The sequence below is a fragment of the Gossypium hirsutum genome, chromosome A03 (genome assembly GCF_007990345.1).
Source record: "Gossypium hirsutum isolate 1008001.06 chromosome A03, Gossypium_hirsutum_v2.1, whole genome shotgun sequence".
NCBI classification, from domain to species: Eukaryota; Viridiplantae; Streptophyta; class Magnoliopsida; order Malvales; family Malvaceae; genus Gossypium; species Gossypium hirsutum.
The window spans coordinates 110,125,889-110,148,385 of record NC_053426.1 but is presented as its reverse complement, the minus strand read 5'-3'; the positions used below and the strand labels follow the sequence as shown (position 1 = coordinate 110,148,385).

Genomic DNA, 22,497 nt, shown 5'->3' with positions numbered 1-22,497 from the left:
ATTATCATTGTTAATATAGTATATGTTTTGCTATATACGTATATATTATGCGTATTTTGTATATATTATGTATATTATTATTTTTATTATACATATTATGTATATATTAAATATCGAATTATTCATGCATTTTATTATATATGTATATATCTTTAATATATATTTATATAAGTATATCTTCATGTAATATTAGTATTATTATTAATGTTAATACACCTTTAACATCGTAATTATGTGTGTACATATTATGTAAATGTTTTAATATTATATTATATGTATGTTTTATATATTATGAACATATATTTTCAATATTATTAGTTATATTTTTGTATATATTACTCTATGTACATATTTCCATATTACCCCATGTATATATATTTTAAATTCTATTATATGTATATGTTTATTTTTTTATCATATTGTATATATATTATTATTGCATTTGTTTTATTCCTACTACATTTATCATTAATGTTTGCACATATATTTTATTCTTGTATACACATTTTACATATAGTATTATTTTCGTATATCATTATATTTATTACTATACCTTTGATTTTCACTATTATCACTTATCTTAATATTATTATGTTTATATTCCTCACGTATGCCACGTATATACATTTTTCAATGTCCATTTTATCCATGTATATATTATGTATATATTTTAACATTGCAAGTTATGTTTTTATTTTAGTATATACTTCTAACACTATTTTATTCGTGAATGTATATATATTATTTTATGTACGTGTTCTTAATATTATTATTACGAATATACATTCATAGTTTTTATTTCGTGTTTGATACTATTGTTATGTTTAATATATCGCATGCATTGTCATTATTCTTAATTGTCATGTTATTTATATACCTTGATGTATTTCTAACCTTTATTTATTTTTGTTGCTCGCCCATTGCGTATCATGTCGCTATTCACTATTTTAAAATATATTATTCATGTTTTTTATTATTCTAATAAACAAGGCAACATACCGATTTAACATTAAATCGCCGATTTCATCGCCATGTTGGGTGAATATCAATCGACTTGTGTTAAAACGGTATGTCCTTCTCGAAAATCAAAATTTAGAGTTCTCGTCTTTTCAATCGGATCACGATTAAATCTTATATTGAACTCGTATTTTTGAAAATCAAGACAACACATGTTTATGAGATACCAATTTTGGGCGTCGCGAGGGTGCTAATACTTTCCTCGCGCGTAACCAACTCCCGAACCCCAATTTTTCTCTGGACTTTCACGTAGACCTAAATTTGGCCTTCTTTTTGTTTTAAAAATAATTTTATTAGGTGTCCGATCACACCTATAAAAAGGATCGGTGGCGACTCCCTTTGTTAATAAAATCGAAAGTCGGTTTTTAAATTTTCAAATAATCGCCTTAATTAGCGACCGAAAGTGAAATTTTTTACGTCGCTACAGCTATAACCCAAATCACAATCCAAGTAGCCACACTGCCGATCGGACAGTTCATGGCGGCGGTGCTGCCGAGGAGGCAGTTCAAGCTTCCGGGAGTAGGGTCGAGAAAGTTTTCATTGAACCCTGGTCCGTTCAACATGAAAGAACACGTACTTATTTCTATATTTGCAAATGCTGGCAGTGCGTTTGGGAGTGGCTCTGCTTATGCGGTTGGGATTGTTACTATTATCAAAGCCTTTTATCAACGTAAAATATCGTTTTTGGCTGGTTGGCTGCTCATCATCACCACTCAGGTAAATTGATCATTCTTTTTGGGAGATTCAATTTTCTTTTTAATTGTTTTAAAGTATTTAATTAGTGACTTATTTGAAGGTTTGTAATAGTTGGTAGATGTGTTCATGAATTGAGTCAAGTTGGGTTCGGTTAAAGTCTAATTTGATCTAAGTATAATATTAATATATTTTATATTTGTTTAAGTCGGCCCAATTTAAAATATAGGCATAATATTTTGCTCAAGCTTGTCTATATTTGTAAAAATTAATCTAAATCCATTTTAATTCCGCCAATATTATTTTTAATTTAAAAAATAATTTATATTATTTTAATTTAATATTTAATAATTTTATATATTTTTCTATTTATTTAAATTTTTATATAGTCATTTTAACATTATTTTAATGTTTACATTAGAATAATATTATAAATTTAGTATAGTTTTATTTTTTAATGTGTTATAAATTACATAATATATTAAAAGTACATAATAAAAAATATTATAAACTTAAAAACAAACCGAGCTTGAGCCTTAAATATTTAAACCCGAACCTGATTTATATTTTAAACGGGTTTAATATTTTACCTAAATCCTTTATTATATGACTTCATTTTACAAATATGTAAATAAATATGTTTTTCTGAATTGAAACAAAATTCATATTTACCAATTTTATTCATTTTAATTTATCTATTTATTTAATTTTTTATTTCATTTAAATTTAATTTTTTTTGGTGGCCAGAAATAATAGTGAGCAAAATCCGATTTGATTCGAAAAACTCAATAAAAAAATTAAATTTTGAATTAAATAGTTTGAGTTATTTGAATTAATCGAGTTATTCGGATAAACTTGAATAAAAAAACCAAGTTTTTTTTGTTTAACTCAAATATGAATTACATAATTCAAGTTATGCGAAAATCTGAATAAGAAAAGGCAAAACTATGTCGTTTTGATAAATGTTTACCCATTAAGTTAAAAGCAAAACTATTATATTGTTTATGTAAGTAAATAAACTTGTACTTCGTCTATTAGTTAAATAATCGATCCATATAAATGCAACATTGAGTATAAATAATATGATTCGTTAACTCGACTCGACTTAATTAGAAAATTTTTGACTCAATTTCAATTTGATTTGAAAAAATTTAAATTGAATTCAGTTGTTAAAATAGGTTTCGTCAATTTAACTAATTCGAAATTTTTTTACTCAATTCGACTCGATTCAATTAAATACTCAACCCAAACTTAAATTACACAAACAGCATCTCTAAGAAATAAAACAATCCCTTTAAGGCTATGTATACATAAAGTATAATAATTCCCAACTTTTTGTTGTCTAATGATGAGAAAGCATAATATCTTCGTTGGAAATCCCTTTATATAAATTGACAAACTTCTAGCTTTTGATAATCTCCTCTATTTTAACTCTCCTTGAATGATCCTAGCAATCATATATATTTTAATTACTGAAAATATGCTTTATTTAATCATGACGTCTTTCTCATCCCATTAAAAGAAATAGTGAAAAAAATCACAGCCTGTTCCACTTGTAACATCACAACTTCAACTCTGATGTCAGCCGACATTATCATATGAATTGGCCTTTAATTTTGCATAACCTTCTTTTTTTCCTTCATAGAAAATCAGATAATGAGTCCTAGTCATCTTCCCTAACTTAACTTTGTTGGATAATATTCAACATTTATAATAGTATTATAGAATGATCACAAAATAATAACAAAAAATAAAATACAGAGATTTTATAAGAATCAAAAAAATTTATGGATAGAGGAGAAGAAAATTCATTAATATTGAAATCAAATGATACAAGAAGAGTTTCGACTATATTTATTTAAAGGTTAAAAAATTTTATTCTAATTAATGTCAAATAGAAGAAGTGCATTACTATACGGATTTTACTTGTACAACATAGTCCATATCTTAAGCCTTATACAGATCTATTAATTTTATCACTGTATTATTTCTTTAACAAGAATTCGAGTTATACAAACTTTAATTATATGTTTAATGATTTTATCTATTCAATTATAAATCAAATGATAAAATATTTATATTTAATCTTAAAATTAAAAATTATTAATTTTATATTTGAGTAAAAAGTTGGTCAAGAAAGATAATTTCTCTAATGAAGTCCTTTTAGAAAATAAGAAGAAAAAAAAGTAGAAGAGAGAATATGTTTTTGAAAGTTTTATTAGTAGAAAGAAAGTGTAATTATAAGTATATGTTACTTATAAATGTATGTTAAATTAAGTACAATATCAATTAATATAATTCATAGTGAACAAAAAATCAGATTAAGTGAAAAAATAAAATAAAATAAAACACACAAATATGACAAGAAAAGGAAACTTAACCTTGGTTAAAAGTGCCAGTTGATTAAATTATAAGATGCGATAAATATTTATCTCATTTTTTTAATTATGTGAAAATTTGAGTAGAAAAACTCATTTTCTTAGTCAGAAAAAACTCATTGGCATGGAACAAGAGAGTTTGTTTTTATGCCGGTCGAGGCTCCAAAGTCCCACACACACAATAATTTACTCTTACAAATTCACATCTTGAATTAATAAATACAACCGTCTATTTTAAGCTTTACCCAATCTCTTTCGACTTTCATTTCCAAGCTCTAACCCTGGGTTCAATGGAAATACAAGCCCCTCATCCCATCACCAAATCTTCAGACCCTGAGAAACATGATGCCACCAGCGGTGGAAACCACGACGTCGAAGACGACGAGATCTCCCCTATCGAACAAGTCCGGCTAACTGTAACCAACACCGATGACCCCACTTTGCCCGTTTGGACCTTTCGAATGTGGTTCTTAGGCTTGTTCTCATGCGCCCTTCTCTCTTTTCTCAACCAATTCTTCTCTTACAGAACAGAGCCTCTCATTATAACCCAAATCACAGTCCAAGTTTCCACACTTCCCATTGGCCATTTCATGGCTTCTGTCTTACCCAAAACCCAGTTCGGTATCCCGGGTTTCGGGTCGAAAAGATTTTCTTTGAATCCTGGTCCATTCAACATGAAAGAGCATGTTCTCATTTGCATCTTTGCCAATGCCGGAAGTGCTTTCGGTAACGGGTCGGCTTATGCGGTTGGTATAGTTAACATTATCAAAGCGTTTTATGGTCGGAACATATCGTTCTTAGCCGGTTGGCTTCTCATTATCACCACTCAGGTACTAAAATGACATAGCTAAACTAAGCTTTGCTTGTTCGTAAAAAAGGAATAGTTATTAAATTTGATTCCTTCTTTAATTTTACTGGTTTCAAATGCAAGAAAAGCAAATTCCCAAGTCCTTGGGAGGAAAAAGTTGATTCCAATTGGTAATTAATAAGCTTTATTAGTTGGTAGTTAGATTGTCCTAGTCAATTAATCATGGGTTTGCTTTGTTAATTATTAATTAGCTGGATTTATCATTTATGTCACTAATTAAAACTAAAGATAGTCCAAAGAAAGTGCTATTGCTAATCTATGGGTTATCATGATGGTGAGTGGTGCAGGTACTAGGATATGGCTGGGCTGGGCTCCTGAGGAAGTATGTGGTGGAGCCAGCTCACATGTGGTGGCCTAGCACTTTGGTGCAGGTCTCTCTTTTCCGGTAAGTTCCTAATTTCCGGCATTGGTGTAACTTATCTATACGCTATTAACAGTAAATTTGGTATCGCATTACTAGATTTTGTCACACTCATTATGTGAGTAAAAAAATAAATATTAAAATTATATTTATATAAATAGTGGTAAGATATTTATAAATAAATTTGCTGAGACTCGAGTTTAATATTTAGATATCTCATTTATAGTTGTTTTATTTAAACATTTCATAAAAAAATAGTACAAAAAAAATATCATTATATTAATAATTATTATTTATTAAAAATATATTATTTATTTAAAACAAATATTCAATAAAAAAATATTTTTTTAAAGTTTTAATTCATTAATCTTTTAAAACATATATTATTTTTCACCCAGTGAAGTCTACTCTAAAATAGATCAGAGCTTCAATCATGGACTAGAAAATGTAAGAAGCAACAAAGAAGACACTATGTAATCCGTAGGCATCAAGAGGATTACAGGGATAGAGGGTTCAATATTCAAGGCATTTTCGAATATTAAATCATTACTGAGCTTTCCCACTTGCATGCCCTTTGTCTTTTAGTTTTATCTATTCGTTTTTTGGCTCATATGGCGTGCAAAATCAACTTTATAATGGCTAAGCACGAAGGAAGAAAGAAAACTGAGAAAATGAGGAATGTAGGACACTATCAATACATTGCTTGATTTGCCTGATTTTTGATATCTGCGTATGTCATTGTTGTAAGTCAATGGTAGCACCGCTGGAGATGGTCATTGGATCGTATCACATGCCATCCATGTCCCTCTCTTGCGGCGCCTCCTTCGCGTGAGGTGGACCATGATTTTCATCCCCATTTGCTCAAAGCCAAAGCAAAAGCGAGTACACTTTAGTATTCATTGTTAAAAATATTATTTTTCAATTTAAATAATTTTTATTTACCAAATCGTAATCTTGAAAAAAGATCTTATCTAAGGTCATGTAATGATTTAAATGTAAAAGATTTCAATTATCTTTATTTTATTTCATTATCCTTTAAATACTTTAACTTTAATTTTTTTTAAAAATATATTAATTAAACATCTTAATTATATTTTATTCTTAATTTTAAGTAGTATACTAAACAGATTTTATAACTTAATTTTTTAACCCTTAAATTTTCACTTTAGAGTAAATTGAATAATTTAACAAGTCTTGGCGACTCTAGTCAACTCAAACAAGCCTACCAGCTGGAGTCAACGAACAAAACTACAAATGGGCCGGCAAAACCATTCCGTTTTGTTTGACAAAACTGCATGGGAGGAAGCCGAGTGGAGAAACTGAAAAAGCATGTTTACATACATACATATATATATGTTTACAAACAGGTCAAAAAAATGAAATTTAGCACGTTTGATTTGTAGCTTAATATCATTTTCAGAGGTCCACCCAAGACCATTAAGAGCTGTTGATGAAATTAATGTGTTGGTTGAGAGGGGAAAAAAAGGCAACACCCAAACCACGGTTGGTAAATGTTTAATCAAAGCTTTGGTGGGAGGGCCGGCATGTGAAAGAAACTTAGCACCTAAAATTAGTGATGGATATTTAGTAAAAATCACTAATAAATGACATGAAACAGTTTCATTCTGTCATGCATGTCTGTTGGACCATGGAAATCCTACAGTCATTCCACTTCATGATGTTTAAACCCTATGATGCTAAAAAATGAAAGTATATATGCTCATTAAATCACATGTTAAACTTGTATATGCTAATATGCAGGCATTCAGGATATGGCTAAGCAAAATAGTAGTACCTTGAATTGTGAATTCTTTGATCTGGATTTGCAGGGCTTTGCATGAGAAAGATGATAAAAATGATCGACGGATGACAAGGGCAAAGTTCTTCCTCATTATACTAATTTGCAGCTTCGTATGGTACCTGGTCCCGGGTTACCTCTTCACAACCCTTACCAGCATCTCATGGATCTGCTGGATTTTCTCCAAGTCAGTTACCGCACAGCAAATCGGTTCAGGTCTGAAGGGACTTGGACTAGGAGCCTTCACGCTTGATTGGTCTGCTGTGGCATCTTTCTTGTTCAGTCCACTCATCAGTCCTTTCTTTGCCATTGCTAATGTTTTTGTGGGCTATGTATTGATAATTTACATAGCAATCCCTGTAGCTTACTGGGGCCTAGATTTGTACAATGCTAGTAGATTTCCCATATTCTCTTCTCACTTGTTTACAGCCCAAGGACAAAAGTACAACATAACAGCTATCGTTAATGACAAGTTTGAGATTGATTTAGCTAAGTATGAAGAGCAGGGTCGAATTAATCTAAGCATGTTCTTCGCTCTCACTTATGGTTTCGGTTTTGCCACTATTGCATCGACAATGACTCATGTGGCCCTCTTCTATGGAAGGTAAACTTATACTCCTCATTCTTATACGCTTCCTTACATGAGACTTCATTTTTTAATTTGCATAACTGAACTTAATCATAAACCAATATTTCCAAAAATATATATCCATCACTCTCAACATTCACTCCCCTCCTTTACTCCCACGCTAGAAATAAGTTATTTCTTCCAATTATGGAAAACTTTATTTGCAGTAGCAGAAGGCAGAAGCAGAGATTTTTTCCATGTCAACTTATTGAAAAGACAAACTAACCATAAAAGTAATTCATGTTCTTAAATTAAGAAATTTAGATTTTCAGAAAAATCACTATTGTCAAATTGTTATCAACAGAGAGATATATGACCGGTATCGTGCTTCGCACACGGGAAAGGAGGATATTCATACAAGGTTGATGAGAAAATACAAGGACATACCTTCCTGGTGGTTTTACGCTTTGCTTGCTGCAACTTTTGTAGTATCACTGGTGCTCTGCATCTTCTTGAATGACCAGGTGCAGATGCCATGGTGGGGACTCCTCTTTGCTGGTGCAATGGCCTTTATCTTCACTCTTCCAATTAGTATCATAACTGCTACAACAAACCAGGTAAATCAATTCATTTAGAAAATAAAATTAAAATGCCGTCCACCCCCAGGACGAGATCACGAAAATTTAATAATATTATCAATCTTGGGAAATCTGCTATTTTCCTAATACTGCTTTCACTCATCATGTACAGACACCTGGTTTGAACATTATCACAGAGTATGTCATGGGTCTCATATATCCTGGAAGGCCTATAGCGAATGTCTGCTTCAAAACCTATGGTTATATGAGCATGGCTCAAGCAGTCTCCTTCCTCAATGATTTCAAACTAGGACACTATATGAAGATACCTCCAAGATCCATGTTCTTAGTTCAGGTACTTTTCTTCTACCTATGGACTAAGATGCATCAACATATATCTCAATGAAAGAAGAAAAAAGGCCAGTAGTAGTTGTTTACAAATATTTATAGAGAAGAACTATCACTAAGAATTCAAAGGACTTCCAAGAAGGAAACAGGATTCAAAGCAGGAAAACAAATGATAACAGAATGAAAACTTCCTAATCAGATAGATAATATGGTTTTCATTTGAAATTAATATTAACTTATCTAAGGATTTTATGGTTTCCCTGCCATCTCTCTAAGTGCACAACAGCTGATACAGTTTATTTTTGTTGCATTTCCATCTGCTTATCTAGTTCATAGGAACAATTCTTGCTGGAACCATCAACATAGCAGTGGCATGGTGGTTGCTGAACTCTATCGAGAACATATGCCAGGACGATCTCCTCCCCGCCGATAGTCCCTGGACATGTCCTGGTGATCGAGTCTTCTTTGATGCATCAGTTATATGGGGTTTGGTTGGCCCGAAGCGGATCTTTGGATCTCTAGGAAACTATCCGGCGATGAATTGGTTCTTTTTAGGAGGAGCATTAGGACCCGTCATTGTTTGGCTCTTGCACAAGACATTTCCCAAGCAATCTTGGATTCCCCTAATTAACCTTCCAGTTCTTCTAGGAGCAACAGGAATGATGCCACCAGCAACACCATTAAACTACAATGCCTGGATTTTAGTTGGAACCATTTTCAACTTCTTCGTATTCCGTTACCGGAAGAAGTGGTGGCAAAGGTACAATTACATTCTCTCGGCAGCTCTGGATGCTGGGGTAGCTTTCATGGCAATACTATTGTACTTTTCAGTGGGAATGGAAAATAGAAGTGTGACATGGTGGGGCACGGAAGGTGAACATTGTGAGTTAGCAACTTGTCCAACAGCCAAGGGAATAATGGTTGATGGTTGTCCAGTTAAGTAATGAATGCGCTCCTCTGATAAAATCATTCAAGAGTTGCACACCATAGAATTAGCAAGGAATATGAAATTAGTATAGCTAAAACCTTAAGGTGTCTACACAATTTCCAATGTTACATGTAAGATCGTTCTTCCAAAATAACTTTCCTTAAGGTTCATTCTTAGGATTTATTCCTTAGCCGAATACAAACTTTATGTCCAAAGAAAAATCATGGTCGGCACCAGATGATGTTTCAATTTGGGAACTGTTCATGAAATACAAAAGAAGTTTGAAGAACTTTCAAATGAGTGTTGTATGTCAGGTAGTGAACAATAGAAATGAAAATGCATGTCCAGGCAAACAAGGATACTAGAGATGAGATGATCTACTTGTTTACTTTTATTGTACTATATAATTGTCAACTAAGTGCTTTGGAGCACAATTACACAAAATAAATAAATAAAGGCTTAATATCAATTTTGGCAGTTGAACTTGACAATTAAGCTTAAAATGAAATGGTTAGATGATTTAAGGTTTAAGGTTTATATTGTAATAAATACGGTGATGTGTAAATGTCTTGTGCAGAGAAAAATTGTCAGTATTACTTGAACTATGGAAAAGATAAAAACTAAACAACAAGAAGGGTTGACATTTTGGCGGAGGAATTAAGAAATTATAGAATGAACCCGAACAATAACCGTGTTGTTGCCCATAAAATTGTTGTTGGGTAAAGACAAGCTCGACAATGAGTTTGATTTGGATAGCATGGTAGATAGACAAGTTTCTGGTTTAGTAGCATCAAAAAAGCGAGATAAAAGGTGTTGCTATTGTAAGAAGTTAGGTCACGTCTGTAATACCCCAAACCCAGCCCATACGCTATGGCCGAATCTGGTGTGTCACATTGAAGTGTTTTAGCGAAAACCGTGTTTTCATTGAAAACCCTTCTTAAAATAAAAGAAACCCTAGTTAACTAAAAAAAACCTTTCAGTTACGAAAGCCTTGTTTAAAGCATTTGTTTTTTTTAAAAAAACTTAGTTGCGGAAACGTAGAAAACATACTATAATTAAGAAATCCATGTTCAACTTCTCGTAATTGCAATGAAAATAATAATAATTCAAGTTATAAACACATAATGAAAACCTTATTACAATCTGATCTGAACACACTCCAAAAGAAATAACAACTTAAATACTTAAAAATAAACCAAGTCCAAATTATCTTGCTAGCCGGCCACCCAGAGTCCCTCCAAACATCGAACCTTCTACTGAGCATCACCTGAAATTAAAATAAAAGAGGGGGTGGGTTTTCGCAAACTCAGTGTGTACAACCCTTGATGAAAAACAAGCATTCAAAGAGAAATCACCAAATATGTAATGCAATCCTATCCAAATTATCCATCCGCTACACACCAGCTCCGTCCCCCGTCACACCATGTGAGGACATAAATATCGACTCACCCAGCCCTCACACTAATGGTAGTCTGGTTGCGGAACTACCTTTATTTACATATTGGGCTTTAAAAGCCGTAGGTGGATCCGTAATTTTCAGGCAACCATGCGATCCTCATATACTTCCTCCGTACCATAATTCCCACCCCATATGCAACCTAAGTAGAACATCATATGTATGCATGTCATATCCACAAAACTTACATTCAACACCTATGGGTATTTTGGTCATTTTCGCCCTTAGGGGTATTTCGATAATTTTCCCTTAATTACGGTTTTCACTTACCTTGGCCCATGAACAAACCCCATGAGCTAAGGTGAACGAATCTATGCACCAGGTAAGATTCCAAAGAAGAAGAGGTGGGTCATTAAGTCCACTTAAGTACCAAGCTCCCCCTAGATCCAATCCTACACCTTAACCCTATGACTTGTCCACGGTCTCAATTAAGTTAATTAAGTTTTATGTAGACATCACATATTAGGCCCAATACCCCTACATACATGCATATGGCCCACTAGGCCCAATTCACATTCATATAGCCCATTAGGCCCAAATCATATTATACTCATGCTCACATACAAATTTTCTAACACATAGCATCATTTATCAATCTTTGCCTATTATGGGCCTGACAGCCCATCAAGCCCATTTTTCCCATTCCGGCCTATTTGGCCAGTTCTCAACCCAAGTCCACGGAATTGCCTGTGAGCCTCAGACAACCTATCGGTTTCCTCTCTACGAGTGTTCGCGCACTCGTGTGACTACCGTAGCCCAACTTTCGGCTTTTCGATATTTCGGCATTTCAGCTTTTGCCGTTTCATTGTGTGTGTGCAGTGTATGTACACACCTGGTAAGCAAGTGTGATGCGATCTCCTTAGCCCAAACCTACAATCGATATCACTCAAAGATTAATCTTACATACTTATCGAATACTTTACCAAAAACCGGAATCTCACCTTAACTTTACCTTGCGTGATAAATATAATAGCCCCTTCACTAACCACGATCAACTCCTAGATCTGCACCAATCGTAACTGTTAAAACTAGAATAATTGGTGACTCATATCTAACACAAGCTCCATTACCTTACTATGGCTATTCGGCCAACCTTAGCCAATGGATGAGGAATACTTACCAAAACCGCAACACCTAAGGAGTAATTCGGTAATGAACTAAGATCCGAGATTTGATACTAATTTCCTACCACAGTTGTTTAGGAAGAGTGAGGGACAATATTCGATACTTAGCAAAGAAACCGATTGGAAGAACAATACTTACACTAGATTTGACTGAAGTAGAAGGAGTAGTGATTGCACCAATGGTATTCGGCCAAAGAGGTTCGGCCTTTTACGATTTTGTATGGCAAAAGAGGGTTATTCGGCTCCAAGTAGGGGTGTGCATAATTCGGGTAAAACCGAAAAAATTCGGTTAACCGACCAAATTCGGTTAATCGGTCGGTTAACCGAATTTTTTCGGTCGGGGGTCGGTTAATTTTTTTATGATTTTTCGGTTAACGGTTAATTCGGTTCGAAACCGGTCGGTTAACCGAAAATTTTCGGTTAACCGAAAAAATTAATAAATAAAATTATCCAACCCAACCCAAACTCAATTACCCAACCCAATAAAACTAAAACTAAAGTTTACCCAATTACCCAATCCAATAAAACTAAAACTAAAAGACAACCCAATTTACTAAAGTCTAAAACCCAATTTACTTTAATAATTTATAAATTTTTTAAATTTTAAAAATAAAAAATAAAAAAAATTCGGGTATTTTTCGGTAATTCGGTTAATTCGGTTAATTCGGTTAATTCGGGTAATTCGGGTAATTCGGGTAATTCGGGTAATTCGGGTAATTTTTAACCAAAAATAAAAAATACATAATTTTCGGTTAATTCGGTTAACCGACCTTATTAACCGAAAAAATTTCGGTTCGGTTAAATTTTTTTAAAAAAAAATCGGTTCGGTTAACGGTTAAAATTTTTGGAAGGTCGGTTAATTCGGTTATAGTAATTTCGGGTCGGTTAACCGGTCGGTTAACCGAATGAACACCCCTAGCTCCAAGGAAAAAGAAAGAAAAGCCAACAATAAGGTAGAGGAAGAATAGAATTCGACACAAGGAAAAAGAAAAAGAAAAGAAGGGCAGAAGGTTTTCAGCTTTTAGAGAAAAGAGTTTCTGGTAACAAGGTGAAGGCAATTCGGCATTAGCTTCATACCCTAGCATTCGGCACCTATTTATAAGCCTTATAGCCTAATTTTCCCATGCCTAATTCTCCATTTGGCTCCATCACTTCTCCATTCTCATCTCCTCGTTTTTCTCCCTGATAACCCCTTGATCTTTTCCTTAATTTTCTCTCCAAAACACTTCCCTTGGAGTCCACTTTCACGCCACTTTTATCCTTCTAGAAGGCCAAAATTAAACTTTTAAAAACACTAAGCTAGGATTTGAACCTTGGACCTCCTTGCTAGGTATTAATGCCACTTCCCTACACTCTAAGTAGCGTCACTTAGCCACTCTTCTACAAGGCTTTTTGATACTATTCTCCCCTAACTTTATTTAAAAGCCCAACTACTTGCCAACCCTGATTGTTTTATTATCTAAACTATAATTTCATTTATTCCTAAGTTCGAACTCAAACTTTAATTAAAACCTACTATAATTATCACATGGCTAGGAACATAGAACACAATTTTTATCAAAAATCGAAAACAAAGAAAGTTCGGGATTTCGGGATTTTTAGGGCGTTACAACGTCAAAGCAGATTGTTATGAACTGTGAAATAAAATGATTGCTTAGAGTAACAAGGAAGATGTAGCTAGTGCTAATTTGGCCGATAAAAGCGATGATGATTTCTTATTAGTGTCAACGAACAAAAACTTTGAGCTTACGTCTGAGTGGATCCTAGATTCGGGATGTTCTTTCCACATGTGTCCTAACAGAAAATGGTTTTCCAGATACAGTTCATTTGAAGGTAGAGTTGTGGGCATGAGAAACAATTTATACAGTAAGGTAATCAGTATTGGTACTGTTAAAATTAGGATGCATAATGAGATGATTAGGATACTATCAGATGTCAGATATGTACTTGATTTACGAAAGAATCCCATCTCCTTAAGTATTTTAGATTCTAAATGTTGCAGAATCAACATCAAATCTAGTGGCATTAAGGTGTCTCGTTGGGCTCTTGTTTTGTTAAAAGGTAAAATGATCGTCAATCTTTATATTCTGAAAGGTTCTACAGTAACCGGTAAAACCGGACGTCCCTCGTCCGTTACGGAATCAAAGTCAATTCATTTGGAGTGAAGGTAACTTGGTCATAAAAGGGAAAATGTATGACTATTTCTTCAAAGAGAAGTTCTCTTTTAGATGTAGGTTTTGAAAAGTTAGGGCACCATGTTCGTGAAAATTAGTGTCGGGTTAATTTTGATTTGGCAGTGCACAAGTCAAAGGTTAGAAGTCTTCTAGCTTCTAAACACAGATTCGACTCAGTTAATTCCCTGCATAGTTCAAAATAATCCTGTGGCAAGTTTTGGCAAAGATGACGTTGTAGAAATATGAGTCAAGGAGGAGATTTGTTGAGTATACTTCATATTTTAGTCAAATTTGAGAGATAATCTCCCAGTTAAACTCTGTTTGTTTATTTCAGTTGAACTCTGATTAGTTTAGATTATTTTATTATTATTTGACCTACGAATTTAGCCTATAAATAGATTGTTTTACAACCTTAGAAAATACAACCATTAAAAGATTAGAACTCATAACACTTTCAGATAATTTTATGTTTACGTTTTGAGGGTTCTTTGTTTTTGGGCTTCAGAGTTTAGTTTTTATCTTCATCTTTTGTACTATTCATTCTTTTGCCATTATAGTAAAATTATCTTTTACCCATGATTTTTTATCCTCTTTAGAGGGGTTTTTCCATGTTAAATTTGTGTGTTCAATTTCTTAATTTCTTCCGCTATTTTTTACTTGTTCGTTGCTTAATTGAGTTGATCCCCACACCATGCATCAAATATATCTACTATCATATTCACGTGTTTATATAACCACTATCAACCAAAATCCAGAATTCATCAAACTTCAAATTAAAACCATATCCAAAACAAACACATTTATTAACCCTATGTAAACGCCACATAACTAGCCATAAAACGTTCAAATACTACTGAATCTAAGGTTGGATAGTGTGGTCTTCGAGTTAATTCGACTGACAAGTTCTGCAAATCAAATGCTTAGTCATTCCATATAAAAATAACTTAACATACCTTGACATTTCAGCTAGTTTAATTAATTGAAACACAATTGTACAAAACATGACATTTTGGCATCCTTTTGCACGCATATACAACTTCACGAAATCACCAGTAAGTTAGTACTCAATTCATATACAAGCACAACCATGCCATTTTATGTCATGCTATTCAACTTTGCTCATTTTGTAAACATATCACTCTAATAACTTGATACAATTTAGTCTGACATAACATTTTACAGTATTAGAGCGAGTTCAACATAATATAGAGTGATATGGCATTGTAACATGTAATATACTATTCAATATATTACCATACACATAAATTCCACAATAAAATACCATTTGTATCGTTTATTCATCATATAACCATTTGAGCATGAGACTCGTATCATTTCACTATCATTTCTCTTTTCTATTAATCAAGTAGCCCGGTAAACTATAATAAATAGATTCGAATATACGTATAACTACACCATACCATATTTGTTCGTAAGATCTCAAACTACAACGCACTAGGGCACCGAAGTGCAAAGCCCATAGGCATCATATAATTAATATTAATACCTCCCTCCACCGCACTAGTATAACTCGATAATCCGCAACAAATGTTGGATTCCTATATAATTAATAATATCTCCGTACTATCACATATATCTTATACAGCGCGCAAATAACCATATTGGCATGCCAATCGTATCATATCTTTTAATGCATTCACAATGGCATTTTTTACCATTTACAATTCATTACAATCCCTATAGCCATATGCACACTTCTTACATTTCAAATAACAATCCATTTACAATTTAAACCTTGTAACAATTCATAATTCAACAAATCTAAAATAAATAATAAAAAATTAATTTTAAAATATATTTTTGGTAAAAGAATAATTAAAAAATAAATTAAAATTTAAAAAATATATTTTTGTACTGACCAATACACCATATTATGATAAGTATGCATTGGCACAGCCAGTATTGACTGAATTTGCATTAGAACGAAGCTAAAGTTTGTTGTCTCAGTTTATTACTAGAGCATTCTGGCAGAAATTGGTGGTATTAGAATGAAATTGACTACCATGGTTATACCCCTCAACCTTAGGACATGTGGCAACATGAGAAGTGATCGAAAAGACACCCGTGAACGACCCTTCTCTCTCTATCGTCTGGGAGGTCACCAAATCACCAATGTCTCAAAAGGTTTACTTCTACCTGACATCTCGGTTTCTCCAGAAGGATCCTAATTGCTCATGCCTACAAATGAACCATACACTCTCTTCGAAATGGTCTTGTTTATCCCCTTCCATGAACAAGTCACCCATTCCTCAAGGCACCCGCTCGTCAGTAGAGAACATGTAATATCCTGATTTTGGGCCTAGTCGGAATAGCGGTTTCATGACCACAAAATCCGAGATAGAAATAATTATTTTATGATTATTTTAAGGTCTATGATATGATCGCATGATTGTGTGAAATTTCGTGAAGAAATTTTATGCATAAAGTGCTTAAATTGAAATTAGGGACTAAATCGAATAATTTGTAAAACTTGCATTCTAGAAGTTTCTAGTATGAAATTGTTTTGAAATATTAATTAGGAGGTCTTAAATAGCAATTTTACCAATTTATAAGTCTATGGACAAAAATTGGACATGGATGGAATTTTTGGAAAGTTTAGTAGTAAGGGCATTTTGGTCATTTAGGGGTAAAATGAATTAAAATACAAAATTAAAAGCCAATTTTGCTCATCTTCAACCCCATGGCCGAATATAGCAAGGAGAAACCATGTCTAGGGTTTTTCAAGCTTCTAAGCTCGATTGTAAGTCCGTTCTAGACTCATTTTTAATGATTTTTACGTTTTTAGAGTCCCGGTAGCTCGATTAAGCTTATGCTAGCAATAATTTAACCTAGGGTTTATATTTGGAAAAATACCCATAGGTGAAATTTGTGTATTTTGGTGTTTTATGATAGAACATGAGGTTTAAAATTATGTTAGACAACTTGTGCTACTCGATTTTAAGCGAAAACTAGCAAAAGGGCTTAATCGGTAAAAATACCTAATAGCCATAAGTACATGTTAAAGTGAGAATTTGATGTTGCCATAGAAGGGAAAAATGATCAGCATGTCATAAAACATAAGAAAATAGGTTGAAGTTTAATTTACGAGCTTTAGGGAAAAAGTGTAAATATGCAAAAGTTTAGGGGCAAAACTGTAATTTTGCCAAAATATGATTTTGGGTCAATTTGAATAATGTGAGTCCTAATTAGACTATATTTTAAATGATAGAGCAAGGAAAACTGAAATTCGGGCTAAAATGGAAAAATACCAAGTTGTGGACGAAATGGTAAAAGTAGCCATTTTCGCATACGAGGTAAGTTCATGTGTAAATAATGTAGCATAATTGTTATTTTTAAGTTATTGATGTTAATTATATGATATGCTGATTTTTTTATCGTGAAATATTATGCTTTGTGGTTAATGTTGAGTAATATGCAAATTATGTTTACTACTCAACGCATTTCTTTAGACAAAGACTCCGTTTTTTCCGCTTTTCGGATGGTAAATATTTCTCAGAACATGGAGTGTGAATCAAACCCATGTTTGAATTGAAATTGAGATACTGATGCAAGTTCTTCTCTTCTGAATCAGATGGTTGATAAATATGAATTGCTACCGAGTATCGGTTCCGATATTCCATGGAAGACGGCAATGTGAGATCGAGGAAAAAAGCCCGTTTGAACCTTAGGAATAGATTAGGATACAAGTGACATGTCACTAGGATGGTTGAGCATCCAAACTCGTTTAGTTGAGTCCGAGTTCACTTAGGGGCGGGTTACATGATTTCTTGATTACATATGAGGCACTTATGTGCAAATTATCCGTGTATCCGAGTTGTATTCCATGTGTTCAATGGGTAAAATTCTACTCAAATGAAAGAACACTTAAGATGCAAGCGACGTTTTGGTAAGTGTTGTGAAATGGACACTTTGGACAAGTATGTTCTTAACCCTCGGGTTGATAATAGATACAACAACGATAAGGTAGTAAGATGATGAATGATGTTTAGAAATATGATATATGTTTTGGTGATACCATGCTAAAGTTGTTTGGTATATTTGTATTGTTATGTTACTTGTTATTTACATATGAACTTACTAAGCATTTATGCTTACTCCCTCCTCTTTATTTACTGCAGTTTTGAACAAGCCAGCTCGGGAATCGGGACGGGTCGAAGGTTCGATCACACTATCCAAAAGACTTTCATCTGGGTAAATGGCTTGTAAAACTTAAGTATGGCATGTATAGCAATATATTTATTTTGTGTAAATAATTTTATGATTGGCCATGATTGGTTGAGAAAATGTTTGATATTGATAAGTCATGGTGATGGTTAAATTTAGATCATGTTTGATATCATGGAAGTTTAATAGGTTATCTAGTTCATAACAACTTATGAAAAGATGAAATTTGCCTTAAAACAGAATATTGCTGCAGCAATGACATGAATTTTAAAAATCACTAAAAATAGTATAAATGGAATTAAATGATGTGCAAGTTATGAAATTGAAGCTTAATGAGTATATTTTCATATGGATAAAAAAAAATAGGCATATAAATTATACTTTATGAGATATTTGAAACCTTGTGAAACAGGGCCAGAGTGATTTCTGGATCCTCTATTCTGACTTTAAAAATTCATAATAAATTGTAAAAAAATAATTAGAAGTCATTCTTTATATTTACAGATTCCTTATCGAGTCTAGTTTTAAGAGAAACAAACCTCATAGTCATTGAAATTCTGTATAGAGAGATATCTGATTCGTAATACACAGATGTCAGAGCAGTCGAACCCTGAAACAGGGGAGACTTTAACTAATAAAATGTACTAATTGGCCCAACAAAAAATTCTAGAAAAAATTAGTAAATAGATATATGAGTCTAGATTTAGGGAAAATTTACGGATCTTGATTTCGAGTTTCATAACTCGAGATATGATTTTTCTTGTAACTGTGACGCGAGTAGCTAGAAAGCTGTGAATGTAGAAACAAAAGATTTGAAGTTCTTAATTTGATAAATTATGTTCGGTAACTGCTCAAGCTCGACTCCGGCGACGGTTTCGGGCGTGGGGGCGTTACAGAACATGACCTTTAGGCCACTAAATGCCACCTAAGTGCAACAACCACATACTGTCAACCAAAAGGAATGGAAGAATGAGTCTCATCATATACATCCTTCCTATGCGCTCTGCAATGATGTCATCTTCGAGCACGAAACTTCCACTATATATACCCCGACTCGATGAAGAAAGGATTGACCCTTAAGCATTCTAGCCACTGTACTGTCCTTAGCCCTTCTCCTTTGTGTACTCAACCTCCTTACTTACTTCCTCCGGCTCTTCGTTTAATTAAATTGAATTAGCCTTCCTCAACACCATTATATCCTCCTTCGTATCTCATTCCTTATTGATATTCTTTATCAATAAACCCAATGCGACATATGGATGAACAATCATACTAGTTAAGACAAAAGTGGGCAACAACATTAACATTTTAAATTTAAAGTTATTAAATTTAATCATTAAAATTAAAATTAAAAATTCAATACTTGGCCCACATGTTTGTTTTTTTTTTCCACATTATATTTCGTTATCTCAAAAGACACTTCGAGAGCTGACTACTACGTCTACTAGGAATACTATAGAAACCAACTTTTGTGAATTCCAACAAAACATTGTTTGGCAATTTGGATTTTACAAATAATATAGAATTATATAATAAAGCATATATAATTGTCGTGGTTTTTTTTATTAAATTTTATGATTTTTTATTTAAACATTATTTAAATTAAAAATATATACTTTTATGCATTTTACAATTTGTATAATAAAATGAAATCAAGATGAAAGCTTTTGAATTCTTATTTACAAATATAATAATATTTATTTTACGATTGTGATGGGTTGATAACGTTGGACATTGTGCAAATGGAATTTAATCGAGATTTTCAATTGCTTGTTTTGAGAATTATGTGTCTCACATAAATTCTATAATTAGTAATTTGCTTCCCTGTCCCCTTTCCTTCTTTCAAATACTTTTTGGATTTAATGCCTGTAGTATTTATAAATAATTAAATAACTTATCTTTTAGATTTTTTAAATCGTTCATAATTTAGTTTTTTTTTAGATTTATTTTAATAAAATAAGCTTTATTTTGTAGGTTATAAATATTATTTGATAAAATTTTAAGATCTTTTTCATAAATGATTTTAAAAATAATAAAATTTTGATAACTTTTAAATTTATTTTTATTATTTTAAATATAAAAATATTTATTTTTATATTATAAAAAATTAAAATTAAAATTATATTAAAAATAGAATTTAATTTAATTTTCATAACTATATAAATTGTTCAAATATTTTGATTCCAACCGATTTATTTGATTGATTATTTTCTCATTCATAATTAAAATAGACATGTCATACTTAAAAAGTGATCTTTATGAATAATAATAATAATAATAATAATGTCTTTATCGAACAAAAATACCAAATTATGCCGTTAGATCAAATGATGCAATTAGCACTTTTACCTAAAGTATCTATTCGATTGAAATTTGTAGAGTAATTTAAAGTTCAACTGCAGCGGCTGCTTTCCGACTAAAAGAAAAAAAAAATTGTACAAGAATATTGGATAAAATAACGTATAGTTGTTAATTTTGACAATTTAAAAAAAAAATACTTTTAGGTGATAATATAGCATAATATAAGAATTTATCTTCACATGAACTAAAATTAAAAAAGTTAATAAATTTCAGGGTTGTTGTGAAGAAAAAATTTGACTAAATTAAAAATATATATATGAAATTCAAAAAGTAAATATTGCTTTATCCCAATATTTTTAATGTGATTATAATTATAAAAAGAAAAAATATTTGGTATATTGTCATGTAATTTTTAGATTTGACAAATAAGATTAGAAGGTTGACAATTATCTTATAAGGATATAGTGAAATATATAAAATAATTTTAAAAAAAGAAAGGCAGATGATCATTTTTTATGGCGTTTTGATTTATAATATCAATTGTTATTTATTATTGATAATATATAGTTTCAACACTTGTTGTACCACCTTCGCATATCACCCTTCAACATCGTCCCATCAAGTACAAGTTCACCATTAGTCACCTTTGCAAAAACGAAACCAGTTGACACTCAACATTTAAAATACTTCAAATATGACAAGACAACCATTACTCATCAAATTAATTTATGTTATCACATCACCAATTTATAATATTACATTTTCAATGACATAAGTGGAACAATCACCAATAAAATGTTAACGCGTGACAATCCTTATCTCTCATGTAAAACTCCTCTTACCCCAATAAAAATGGTATATCAAATAGATAATCTTCTCTCTCACTAAACTTCAAAAAATCTCTTTTACCTTTCTCTTTCTTTCTATTTCTACTCTTATGCCATCTCTCTATCCATGACAACTTTCTGCTCTATAGGGGTGAATTGTCTTACACTTTTACTAATCTATTCTCTTGTTGATTTTTAATATTGATAAAATTATAAAATTTATAGTAGTTTTTAAAAAGGTTTTTAAATAAAATTTAATTGCTTAAATTGTTAAAAATAATAAAAACCAAAGTTCAAAAAATCAATAAAAAACTTAACTGTGACAATCTAAATAGAATAGGAAGAATAGTAAACGATAAAAAAATAAAATCAAACATAAGATAAAAAGTGTGTATGATTAGGTGAAGGTTCAAAATCATCATATTCACTATTTGAAATAATATTTCTTATACTCATACATTTTATGATTATTTAAAAAAAATTATTGGAAATAAATTTAAGTGGACTATTCAATCTTTTTAAGATTTTGTAATATTAATTTAGAATTTCTAAGTTTGATTTAAATTTCATCATGAATAAATTCTATTAAAATGTTATAAAAAAGTCAATTGAGTTTTAGTTAGGTTGGTATCGACATTATTGTTAGTGTAAGAGGATATAAATTCAAGTGCGTTGAAATATATTATTCTTCTATTTAAAGGTTGAAAAGAATATAAAAAACAGATATAATAAAAACTTATAATGATGACTATTTTATTATTTTGGATGGTCTGGGTGGGGCTTATATAAATTTTTTTTATCTACTCAAAATCCAAATTTAAATAAAATAAATTTTATATATTCTTATTTAAATTTAATTATAAAAATTACATATTTTATTGCTTTTTAAACAA

The 22,497-nt window shown here is 31.8% G+C and overlaps 1 protein-coding gene across 1 annotated transcript; it reads left to right on the top strand.

The window, feature by feature from the left end:
- The first annotated feature begins 4,170 nt into the window (after nucleotides 1-4,170).
- Nucleotides 4,171-9,826, top strand: LOC107886990 (oligopeptide transporter 4). The gene is made up of 6 exons (XM_016811110.2): nucleotides 4,171-4,918; nucleotides 5,244-5,341; nucleotides 7,147-7,719; nucleotides 8,048-8,300; nucleotides 8,434-8,616; nucleotides 8,939-9,826. The coding sequence occupies exons 1-6, from the start codon at nucleotides 4,379-4,381 to the stop codon at nucleotides 9,551-9,553; spliced, it is 2,262 nt and encodes a 753-aa protein (XP_016666599.2). The 5' UTR covers nucleotides 4,171-4,378; the 3' UTR covers nucleotides 9,554-9,826.
- Nucleotides 9,827-22,497: the final 12,671 nt, after the last annotated feature.